Below are 12443 nucleotides of genomic sequence, written 5' to 3' on the forward strand. Positions count from 1 at the left end.
CAAGCCTTATATTAACACATTTCCCATTATCAGCAGACATTAGGAACTATCGTTCAATGAGAACAAAATAAAACCAACCAAAAACCATTCCAACCACATCACATGTCTTTACTGGGAGAACATTATGTAAGACAGCTCAGTGGAAATCAACAATTTGGCAAGCTTCTTGTGAACTGTTGGTGCCAAAATATTTCAGAAGTGATGTCTGAAATTTTTAGAAGTGACGTTGTTGTTACGTCCCTCCAGACTGGTCCAATAGGGTTACTTGCACTACTGTATGCACAGTGCACAACATGTTGCAGAATCATTTCTGCGGTAATATCATCAACAGATAAGAAGCATCAAAGGTCAGGTGTTGACGACTTTTTAAGTGTTACTAAAGTCTCCCAGCTACGGCCTGTGTAAGTGTTTCCTCCCTGAACCCAAGTGGCCCCACAATGCAGAAACAAAGGTGCCTCTTTCCACACTGCTGAGAATCTAGACATGCAGACTACAGGAAATGACTTGACAAAGAGCTTTCTGCCTAATGGTGTGAGTCTACTTGACAACACTTATTAACTTCCATGGCAATTTGTGATTCCATCATGGCATTATGCAATGCCAAATGTTTCCATCTTGCTCTTTGAATAGATATTTTTCTGAAAGAGCACTAAAGCATTGAACTGTCCAAGGCCATTTTTCGTACAGATTGTCTGATCGAAGTGACCGGCTAGATAGACTGATTGCTATAATAATCAATAGATGGAAGCAACTACACAAGTGCTTTTAAAAGTTAACGAATCAGTCTAACACACGTCGTTCCACCACTGGGACGGTGTAAAAGTCACTGAAAAAAAACCTTACCACCATAGTACTACACCACTATGACAGTGGACAGGGCCTTTAGTAATATATTGCAACTTGGACATTACCATTCTGGTGACAGCTAATTCATAGAAGGGGGCGTGTCTAACAGGGTTAAAAAGAAATTTTAATAATGGACTACTGTATTTAGGAGACATTATTTTAAGTTTGAAAGAAAACCCGGTAACACTTTATTTTAGGGATACATCTATCAGCACTAATACATACAATATTAATGCCTTAGTAAGTAACTTGTAAGGCATGTACTAAGCAAAATCAGACAGTTGTTAGACATTTATTCGCAAATGTCTTGTTCATGCACAATAAGGGATTTATTACCAATATAACCTTAGTAAGGACCTAGTAGACCTAGATTTCTATTTATGAGTAAGCTGTAAGGGCCAGAATACAATGTGTATAAGCTCCTGGTACACTGTGTGAACAAACCCTGAACAGTGTGAAAACAGATGTGGAATAAGGGTCCCTATTCTAAAGTGATGCATTGCTCAGCCCAGATGGCTTAGGGACCCCGCACTACCTAGGGCCCCTACTCTACCCCAACCCCCCTGGGAAGCTCATTATTGAATCTTCAATAGTTACATTAGATATGTAGATCTCATTTGTTCTACTCAACATGTGAGAGAGTAATTGGAAGCATTATATGGCAAGGATTGGACGTAAACTTCTCAATGACGGTGGGTGGTGAGATGTCATTTTTTCATACACCAATTAGTTTTAATTGTAAAAACCCTACAATAAATGCAGAATATAACGATGAGTAATAGTTTGGAAGCGAAACTAAGCTATTCCTTTGTGATAAATAAGTTAATGTTTGAGAAACTTAGCTCCAAGAAGTACAGTGCATGATGGGTACGCCCTTAGTCAGAAATGCAATGCATGGCCAATGCAGCAATGATAATATTTCTGTTGTTACGTACATAGCAAATTGTTTGGATAGCATCTAAATTTCAGGAGTGAGGGGAGGAGCTAAGGACGTAGGCTCAGAGCTGTGTAGGTTGGCTGTTGGCCTAGTTTGCATACCCATCATGCACTGCACTTCTTGAAGCTAATGTTCTCAAACATTAACTTAATTATCACAAAAGAATAGATTAGTTTTGCTTCAAAACTATTATTCTAATGTTCTGCATTTATTTTGGGGGTTTTAACAATTAAAACTCAGTGGTACATGAAAAAAAAATTACATCTCACCAACCCACCACCATTGACAAGTGTACTTTCAATCCTTGCTATATAAAGGCTCCTGTTACCCTCCACAGATTGATATGAAAAAGAGAAATCTAGACAACTCAGCTGGGTATAATAAGTTCTTTAATATACCCTTACACTTTGTAAATCGGGGGCGCTAGGAAGTGCGGGGCTGGGTGGTGTGGGGGCCCTAGGTAACGAGGGGGACTTTGGTAGTGCGGAGGCCCTGAGCCATCTGGGCTGACCAATGCATCACTTTAGAATAGGGACCCTTATTCCGCATCTGTTTTAACAATTAAAACTCAGTGGTACATGAAAAAAAAATTACATCTCACCAACCCACCACCATTGACAAGTGTACTTTCAATCCTTGCTATATAAAGGCTCCTGTTACCTTCCACAGCTTGATATGAAAAAGAGAAATCTAGACAACTCAGCTGGGTATAAATAGGTTCTTTAATATACCCTTACACTTTGTAGATCGGGGGCGCTAGGAAGTGCGGGGCTGGGTGGTGTGGGGGCCCTAGGTAACAAGGGGGACTTTGGTAGTGCGGAGGCCCTGAGCCATCTGGGCTGACCAATGCATCACTTTAGAATAGGGACCCTTATTCCGCATCTGTTTTCACACTGTTCAGGGTTTGTTCACACAGTGTGTCGGGAGCTTATACACGTTGTATTCTGCCACTTACTACCTACTAATAAATAGAAATATTTACTGGTCCTTACTAAGGTTATATTAGTAATAAATCCCTAATTGGGCATGAACAAGACATTTGTCAAAACATGCTTAACAACTGTCTTATTTTGCTTAGTACATGCCTTACAAGTTACTTACACAGGCATTAATATTGTATGTATTAGTGCTAATAGATGTGTCCCTAAAATAAAGTGTTACCGAAAACCCAATTGTCGTTGCTTTAAAGGACTGTGAAGACAGCAGCCAGGTTGTGTGAGTTGAACTGTTTGACCTTCCCTATATCCTGGTTAAGGTTTTTTAACCTGCTCTTGTATGCTGGCTTACAACCCATGGAATAGCACAATTGTTCAGAATTACCAATCGCTCTATGAAACAGTTTGGACACAATGTTTAGCAGTGTCATTTATCATTCTAGATTTCATCTTCCCTATATCCTGCCTTTTTACCTGCTCTTGTACGCTGGCCAGAGCTATGATCCTCCTCTCCTCCCTCAGGCATCCGGAGATGATCACAGCCACCTGCACTGGGTTATTCTTGTACTTCATCTGGAAGAGGCAGAGAATTCAGTGTTAGGCGTTTCCACAAAGGACCGAAGTCCCAGCACCCATTTACATTTATTTAGGTACAGACTAATGTTTATACAGTATTACAGTCCCCAGAGGGTTATACCAATTCAGGGTGTCGCCTTGTCCAGGAACACAACCCCTGAGAGAAGCACAGAGTATTAGGTCATCCATTTTATCCGCACCTTTCAGCATCTATTTTGCGCTTGGGGCCTATCTAAATGAATGAGGACATGTAAGTATATCCTTTAATTTAGATGTGGATGTGAATGACGTTTTACATTATATTAAATTAAGTTGACGCCTTCATCCAAAAGCGACTTACAGTTATTTAGGTACAAGGTAATGGTTGCAGCACCCAAAGCAATGTGGGGTTATGCCTTACTCCAGGGCACAATGAAGCACATCTTCACCATGACACAATGCACAACATGTGTTGCTATGGACCTGAGGGGCTATTCCACTAACATGGTTAAGTGATAAACCTGCCACAGTTAACTCTACAGGAAGGGGTAAACTTCATAATAGATAGCCAGCAGTTGTAATTTATTTAAGAAAATGAGGCCTACGGGCTCCTCTATTGGATGATTTACCATGAGGATAGCTTTACCTGGATTACTACTGAACCATCTTCTCGGAATACTCCCCAGTGCAAACTTAGATGACACAATATGCACAATGTGTGCATTGCACAATGTGTACATTGCACAGTGAGTATAGCTATGAGTGTGTTATTTCGTGGACCCGCTTACACACAGGATGCAAACAGAGAGGATGTGAGTTTGCTGTTTGCTGTGATGCTTCAGCTGTTGTCCTACTGTTTCTCTTTTATCTCTTTTTTATGATGTTGTTTGTCAAAGCAAGAATAGCAAACAAAGCCGAAAAAATACGGACAGAAAAGTTGAAACCAAAACTAAAAATTCTCACAGTATTTGTGCAACATGGTGTTTTCAACATTACATTTACATTCACACCCCACTCTTGTTTGAAAGAAAAATCGACTCATTGATGAGAAAATGTAAAAAAGACAAGACTCATATTGCACAAGTGATTGAGTAACAGAGCATCTTCAATGCCCTGACCAAAACTGAAAGTAGAACAACTTTCATTGCATTCCACAACTTTCAGGACCATGCTCTCCACTTTGATAAAATAAAAAAGTGGGGCAAATCAGATGGCATCCTAATTTCAATTCACCCAATCGAGAAAAAAGATCACACATCAAAGTGCAACACCGCTCTCTTGGCACCCTTCTGTCTCACTGCCCCCTATTCTGAGGCTGCGTGTTAATTCCTCAGTACCAGTCACTGAGCAAAACAAAAGCCCTGACATTTGTCAGCCCTGTTCAGTCCCTCTGGGTTTCTCAAGGGAGAAATACCTATTTGCCCACACACCAACACGCAGCGGCAAGAAAACATTTTGATCGAAATCATGATGACTCAGATGCAAACACACTCTCTCTCTCTCTCTCTCTCTCTCTCTCTCTCTCTCTCTCTCTCTCTCTCTCTCTCTCTCTCTCTCTCTCTCTCTCTCTCTCTCTCTCTTTCTCACACACACACACACACACACACACACACACACACACACACACACACACACACACACACACACACACACACACACACACACACACACACACACACACACACACACACAAATGCACATGTGCAGCTGCTGTCAGGATGGCTGTGGACGACTGGGCTAACTCTGAGACCTCATCGTCATCAAGCTCCCACTCTACAAGGGAATTTCAGACTTTGTGGTCACCCACCCGCCGCTCATCGGTCTCTGACTAAGCCAAACGGCTTGCACTACCCACTCACTGCAAAAAAACAGCTTGCTCAGTAGAAATATAAGCACATTTTGAAAAAAAAATACATTGGGGGAAAAACTTGGGTTTTGAAACTAGATCGTGTTTTTAATTTTGTTTTTTTGATACCAAGTGGAATGTGGAAAAAGTGCCTGCTCTGGCAATGTCACTAAAGATGATGACCCTTCACCTTTTTAAATACTGTAGGAAGTTGATGGTAAATGAATGAAAGGCATATAGCTCTCAAACAATGATGCTCATGGTAACCAGACGAGTCAAAAGTGCTTTGTTATTGTGTGTTCTGTGGTTTACGTGCTTCCCTATCAACTTAAAAACATCCTATCATAAAAACAATGAATGGAACACACGTGTCTAACCTACCCAGAAGAGGGAACAGTTCTATGCGTATGCTCTTTAATGGATAGCGTTCTGTGGCCCCAGCACTCTCATATCAACATTAAAGTCCTACTGCAAAACAATGAATGAAACACACGGAGTCCTCAAACACCAAAGTGGTCAACAGGAGTCAACAGTGTTACTCTTGTGTTCCTTTGTGAAGCGTGTTCTGTGGCCTAAGAGCTTTCCTCTCAACTTAAGCGTCCTACCCCAAAACGACACCAGAGCCCCCGACCACAGGCCTCTCAGTTCTGCTGAGGTGTGTTTCCACGGAAGTCACCTTGCATGTTGCGCAGGCGCCAAGTGTGTGACAAACTCTACCTCATTTTTCTCTCACTAAGAAAAAGGTTCTTACGGACCACTTCAGGATAGCGGTCTGTAGGACTATCTTTTATGGTATAGAAAAGTATATTGTACCTGTCATCCTTTTTTCACCATCTGCACTATGAATGGTAACACATACAGCAATAGCAGTACTGACAACTACAATTGGACACCTACTATTGGACACATGCTAAAATGTCTGCCTGCTGTGCTCTCAATCAAGAAGCTTCTTGTGCCAAACCTTGTGTCTTTTCATTAGTGTAAAAACCAAACTTGCTTTGTGAGCTTTTCTCTTTTGCTCCATGCACCTGATCTAATATATCTCGACATCTATGACCTCTAGAGTGATACAATACTTTGTGCAACATCAGTGGTAGGACAAAGCAGTAACTAAGCATCACGCTAAGAATCCTCTAATAAATATCTGTTGACAATGAGTCTTCATTTTTAAAATGACTAGAAGTTGGCGTAATATCACCTTAATTGTCTTGTGGCCAAATATATTGCTTCCTCAGCACGATTATGCCTGCAACACATTTGCCTGGGCAATATGGCATGCTTTTGTGTTTACGTCCACGTAACTGCTGCTCTTTGCCTTGCTAGTAGAAAACGTGCCTGCTGAGAAATGTGCCGAAGAAGTTGATTACAAATCGTTCTAGGAAGTGCACGTCCGTCAGTACCCTCACAGAGAATATAAGAGTGTACTGCACGTAAACCTAATGGCCTTGGTGACTGTGCCATGTACAGTGAACGTGGATCTACAGTGCCTTCGGTTAGAGATGCATCTTCCCGTGTCATTTTTCACTTCCTTATCTGTCGGCATTGAGTTTGAATTGCTCGCACCCGGACATAACCGTGTGAGAGTGAGAACAAAACTAATCGAGGGAAGTTGTGTAAAATAGTATGTAGTGCAGTACAACCATACGGTCATGACAGTGCTACTACGCCTAAAAGCTCTGAAAGTGGGCTGACAAAGTGAAAAAAGGATGAGAGCTTGTATTAAAACAAAAAAAAAATCATAAAGAGGAAGCTTCACAGATGCACACAAGTTTTACAGCTGCAACCTTTTCTGCTCTTTTATTGGTGCACAACATATCAATGGACTAACGCTTCAATATCAAACCATCTTCCTCAGATCTGATGAAGTCATTAGTCCATTGATATGTTGTGAAACCATTAAAATAAAAAAAGACTGCATCTGCGTTGCTCTGCGCTTTCTCCTCCGTTTCAAGATCATAGTGCAATCCCCAGTGATGCCCCAGATGCAAATGTAGATGAGTGGAGTTACAACAGGCATATTGGCATATTGGGGCAGCCATGGCCTAGTGGTTAGAGAGTTGGTCTTTCAATCTAGGGGTTGCAGGTTCAAACCCCCCCTGACCTCTCCCTACATCTCCATCTATAGCTGAAGTGCCCTTGAGCAAGGCACCTAAACCCACATTGCTCCCGGGACTGTAACCAATACCCTGAAAAATAATAACTGTATGTCGCGTTGAAAAAATGAAAGCGTCAGCTAAGTGTAATGTAATGAAAGAGATTTTGGCCTGATTGTGGCAGCCCATTTAATTAGTTTGTATTAAATTAGTTTGTATCGGCCTAGTTAAATCTAGGTCTGTGTGGCAGCAAGGTTGGATTTTTCAGATGGGAGGCATTGTGGGACATTTTTGAGATGGGCATTTGGAATATGGCAGATTTTGACTCTTGAAGACCAGAAAAAAACGGTGCACTGAAAGACAGAGATGGAGACACAGACAGACAGAGATGGCCAATGGCTGTAGATGTTCCTGACCTGCAGCTGCTGTGTGATCCTCTTGAGGTTGTGTCTCAGCAGGAAGTTGGGCTCCTGGGTGCAGTGGCGGTCCAGCTGGATCAGGAGGTTGTTGAAGAGCAGTGTTGCCATGGGCTCCTGGGTAGCAGCTTCTTCCCTGGAGACCAGAGGAGATATACAGTATAGGGTATGATGTCCAAACTGTGGAAACGTTTTATTCAACACAGTTCTTCAAAACAATAGCCTACCTATTGGAAGTAAATGGCACGATGTTGGTACCGTTGATAGAGGGGCATGTTCTACAACCAGAAGGTTGCAGGTTCAAGCCCCGCTCTACCTGTACCCAATCAATGTGTCCTTGAGCAAGATACTTAAATTACTCCTTGTGGCAGAGTGGTACCCTGCATGGAAACCATGGCCACCGTTGTATGAATGTGAGTGAATGCCTAAATAGGAGGCATACATGTAAAGCACTTTGAGGGCTCAAAGGAGTGGAAAAGCACTATATAAATACAGTCCATTTACCATCTGAATAAAGTTTTGTTTTGTTTCCCACACAAAAATATCAGGTAGGCCTACATTCTCTTATTCAGCAGGAACAAAGTCCTGAGGAATCTTGCAAAGAACGCTGTTTCTTCAAATGTCATTAAGTCAATTAATTTAATAATTGGCAATATTAAGCATTTAGCACCTTCCTGTGTACCACAGGAAAGACACCACAAGAATCTGGAAATAAAACACAATACCTTTACAGAGACAGGAATGATATGTTTCACAATTCACTTCCCCCAAGTTTATACATAGTGCTGACAAGCCATCTTCCTCCTGACAAGCCAGGGTAGTGCTACCGCATCGTTCCATGTGCAAACAGGTTCGTTTCAGGTGAGAGTGTAATATCTGTATCATCTGTCGTCTCATTTGTTCAGTCCAACTCATTTTAGTCAGAAGAGCTACATGGTAAGCAGCTAAAGCAAAGTGGCAAAGGAATTTCCGATGTTAAAATATCCCTACTTCCCACCCTTTCCGCACTGTGTTTGAGTACGTAAGGCGTTCATTGTAATTGTGGCAAAATCACATGGAAGATAAGTACCCAGATGATGCCCTCAAAATTGTCATTTTTCAAAGTGTGGGGTTAAGTACACTTTTTCAGCATGTTTGTTACATAGTTTAATGAAATCTGTTCACCCTCGAATTTCACCTACACTCTAAGGGCACTCAACCCCAACAGGGCCCAGTGTGGAGTTTGGAACAGGCCACTGGTCTTACCAAATTATCGTCTGGTAGCAATGTGTAGGGACATATCAACTGACTGGAGCTTTATGGATGGCAAGGTCATACTACTTATAACCACAATGGTGTACAATTGGATACTGCATGGTTCTTATTCTTTTTTTAATAAAGCACCCCTTTCCAGAGTGCAAGACAAGCCACGTCCCCCGAAGTTACCAACAGTCTTACCCACTAAAAGAATTGATGTAAGTGATTAGCCTAATTACAATGTGTAGCGATCTCGATATTAATCAATATCTTCATGACTTTATATGTGTGCCAAAAATATTATTTCTTTTGGTTTTATCATTTGGCGTTTATAATGTACTACATTGTAATTATAATGTTCACAAGTATAATTTTGATCACAACCTCGATGCAGACAAAATTCTGCACACCCCCTGCATTCTCTGCCGCCCCCAAGGGAACCCTAGCCAGGGAAATCCAAATCCCATGCTGCTCTGCACAATCGCTCCGATCTGAAAGACAGCATGGCATCTACCCTAAGCGAGGGAGCCTGAGCTAGGGAGCCAATCAGAGAGCGTGGAGGGTGGAAAGGCGATGATTGCAGTTGGTTTGAATAGATAAGCCTACAACTGACACAATTGGCTATGGGCTACATATTACAAACCCCAACTCCGGTGAAGTTGGGACGTTTGATAAACTGAGAATAAAATCAAAATGCTATGATTTTCAAAACATTAAATACATTCCTTAGATGGAGAATAGTGAAAAGACCACATATCAAGTTTTAAAGCCGAGAAAAAATATTGTTTTAGGGGACATATGTACTCATTTCTAATTTGATAACTGCAGCACGTCTCAAATAAGTTGGGACGGGGATCAGTGAAATGTTATTAACATCCAAATAAGATAAAACAACAAGGAAGAACATTTCAAAATGAATTGTACTGATGAACAATTTGAGTGTCCAGGTATAAGACAATCACAGAGAGGCTGAGTCATTCAGATTTAAAAATGCAGAGATAACAATTACCATAGTTATTACATAAAGTTTTGAATTCCCTTGATTTACCGTGATCGAGTGTATATAAGACATATTTTTGTCGTTAAAATCATTGTATAGGTTCATGACATCATGAAATATATATTGGCTGTAGTCTCACTCTAGCACTCCGAGAATTACAGCTAGTGAAAACTTGACCATATTAAATGGACGCTTCATGTGTGCAAATGATAGAGGGGTTTAACATTCCCCTATCCACCCGAGCTCACTTGAAATAGACCCAGAAGACATGGGAAACTGTCCTTTGCTTACAGACGTCAGCAGAAGTTGCAGAAGTCAATTCTTTTTTAAAATAATAGAGTCTTTCACATCCTGTGCTACAGTAAAAATTGACCATGCAACTTGTGTTAGTGCTAACTTCAAAAGTCAGCCTCCATGATGGCATGGGGGTGCAGTAGCACATTGGTTAAGCTGTTCTAACTCACCTGTAGAATTGAATACAGTACTGAATGAAATAAATGGGTTTTGAACAGCATGAAAAGCCACTCGTGCATTATATTTTGAAGGGAGACCTTCAATTACTGCCACACAGTAAGGACAAATTGCATTCTCTACTATGTTTTAACAGCTTAACTTCAACATAAGGACCAGCAGGACATAAAATGGCTGGCTTTTGGTCAAGACCTGTCACACTGTAAGCACTACAGAAAGGAAAACATTGCAAAATATGACAAGGAATACACCTACAATTTAAGCTGTTGAGATCATGTCCAAGATAGGAATCAACACTGTTTTTATATAAAATCATCTCATCGGTTAATGCTATTAACTGTTACGTTTTGTCCTTTGTTTTGTTTTTAGTCTTCCTCGACATTTGCTGCCTTTTATTGTCCCGTCCCAACTCTTTTGAGACGCGTTGGATTTACAAATTCATGAATATCCCCCAAAACAATAATTTTGGTCATTTTTGATGGCTGATATGTTTTCTTTGTACCATTCTCCAACTAATGACAGAACCAGATTTTTTGAAAATGGCAGTATTTTGTTATTATTCACAATTAACCTTGCGTCCCAACTTATATGGAGTTGGGGTTTGTATATGCCAAATGACCCATTCATAATGCCCTCACTTGTGATCTCACTTGTGAGATCGTCTGGTGTTAACCAGCCAAAGGGACTCCAGTAATGGGTGTCACCACACCACAGGAAACGATAGCATACCAGTCTTGGCCCTCTATCCAGTTGGCCAGCACCTGCCGAGCCTCCATGGGGAAGGTGTCATAGAAGTAATCCACCTGCTCCAGGAACTTGATGTCTAACTGCTGGATTTGTTTCCATTGGCTCATCCTGTGTGTTGTGGAAAAGAGAAAACAGATATAATGAACAATTAGGATAGCACTTTTTAAAAAATGAATGCAGTTTTATGAACACTGACATAAATGTAGGACATAAATAAACACAGAAGTTGGATTGAAAAGGGTAAATCAGCTGGCTATGTTTGAGTGCTGAGCCGGAATGGCAGGTAGATTATTGGAGGCTATGTAATGCCAGTGTTGTTTCTGTTGTTGTTCTGTTGTTACAGCTGTATCAATTGTTTTATGTTCAAGAAAGAGATCAGTTTCTCAGTTTCTTAGTTTCCATTTGTCTGATTTACTCTCATGTTGGAAGCAAAACTGGTATTGATCTTTTGACCACTGATCTTTAGCACTTCATCTTCTGAGCTGAGATGTAAAGACTGTGGCTATAAAAAGGTCAATAAAGTGAATAGAGGAAAACCACTAGCCGCTGGGGCCAGTGAGTGGGGTAAGTTTATGTCAAGCCAGTATAAGTAGGCCAACAGATCAAGCTATTTACGAAAATTCACAAATCAATATTACCAGACAGAAGACGAGGATCATACATGTTAAGCCCAAGTAATTGGGTCACTGTAAACAATATTTCTCACCTTGAGTTTTTAAACAATCTAACAGGTATCCAGTCCAACAACCCCAACAGAGTAGCCGCAATAAAACGAACACGCGCCGACCTATTTACATATTTAGCCTATCACCAGGAAATTTACTGTACTTCCTGTGTATGTCAGCGTGCGCAACAACTTCTTTCACAATTTCTTTAAAACGACCGAATGTGCCTTGCTATGCGCCTCATATTTTAAATAGCCTAGCTAAACGTTTTTTCCTCAATGAAGTGGTAATCACACCTGCGTCTGTTAATGTAAAATATCACGTGCACAGAAAGCGAAAGCGTAATCCGATACCATACCTGCGTCTATGCCACAGCAACTTTTTGCATACGTCCTGTGCTGCGTTCTTTGCCTGCCTCCGATAGTTCTCGACCAAAGTGTAACACTGATGGCAGTAGGCAGTTCGTTTTTGTCCTTGGGTAAGTTGGTTGGCCCCTCCCAGTGTGGTGTGCGTAATGTACTTTACAGTGAGGCGCACTTGACACAACACAAATACACTGGGGTGGGTGGGGTTGGCTTGACATTTTCTGGAGAAGAATTTCTGGAGTTACAAGTAGGCCTAACTTGTGAAAAAAAGGTTTTGTGGCAATAACGGTTGTGAACATAAACAAAGTGAATATAAAAAAAGAGCTGTTAT

General features: G+C 41.0%; 1 protein-coding gene across 3 annotated transcripts in view; it reads right to left on the reverse strand.

The window, feature by feature from the left end:
* stat4 (signal transducer and activator of transcription 4) overlaps positions 1-12172 on the reverse strand; it is a 39612-nt gene extending 27440 nt beyond the window's left edge. For 2 of the 3 annotated variants that reach the window (XM_063213679.1, XM_063213677.1), the window contains exons 1-4: positions 11789-12094; positions 11065-11190; positions 7629-7764; positions 3193-3291 (exon numbers count right to left, since the gene is read on the reverse strand). In XM_063213679.1, the coding sequence (XP_063069749.1) occupies positions 3193-3291; positions 7629-7764; positions 11065-11189 (360 nt within the window). In that variant the 5' untranslated portion in view covers position 11190; positions 11789-12094. The other variant, XM_063213678.1, reaches the window with a different exon arrangement.
* Positions 12173-12443: the final 271 nt, after the last annotated feature.

The sequence above is a fragment of the Engraulis encrasicolus genome, chromosome 13 (assembly GCF_034702125.1).
Source record: "Engraulis encrasicolus isolate BLACKSEA-1 chromosome 13, IST_EnEncr_1.0, whole genome shotgun sequence".
Classification (NCBI taxonomy): Eukaryota; Metazoa; Chordata; class Actinopteri; order Clupeiformes; family Engraulidae; genus Engraulis; species Engraulis encrasicolus.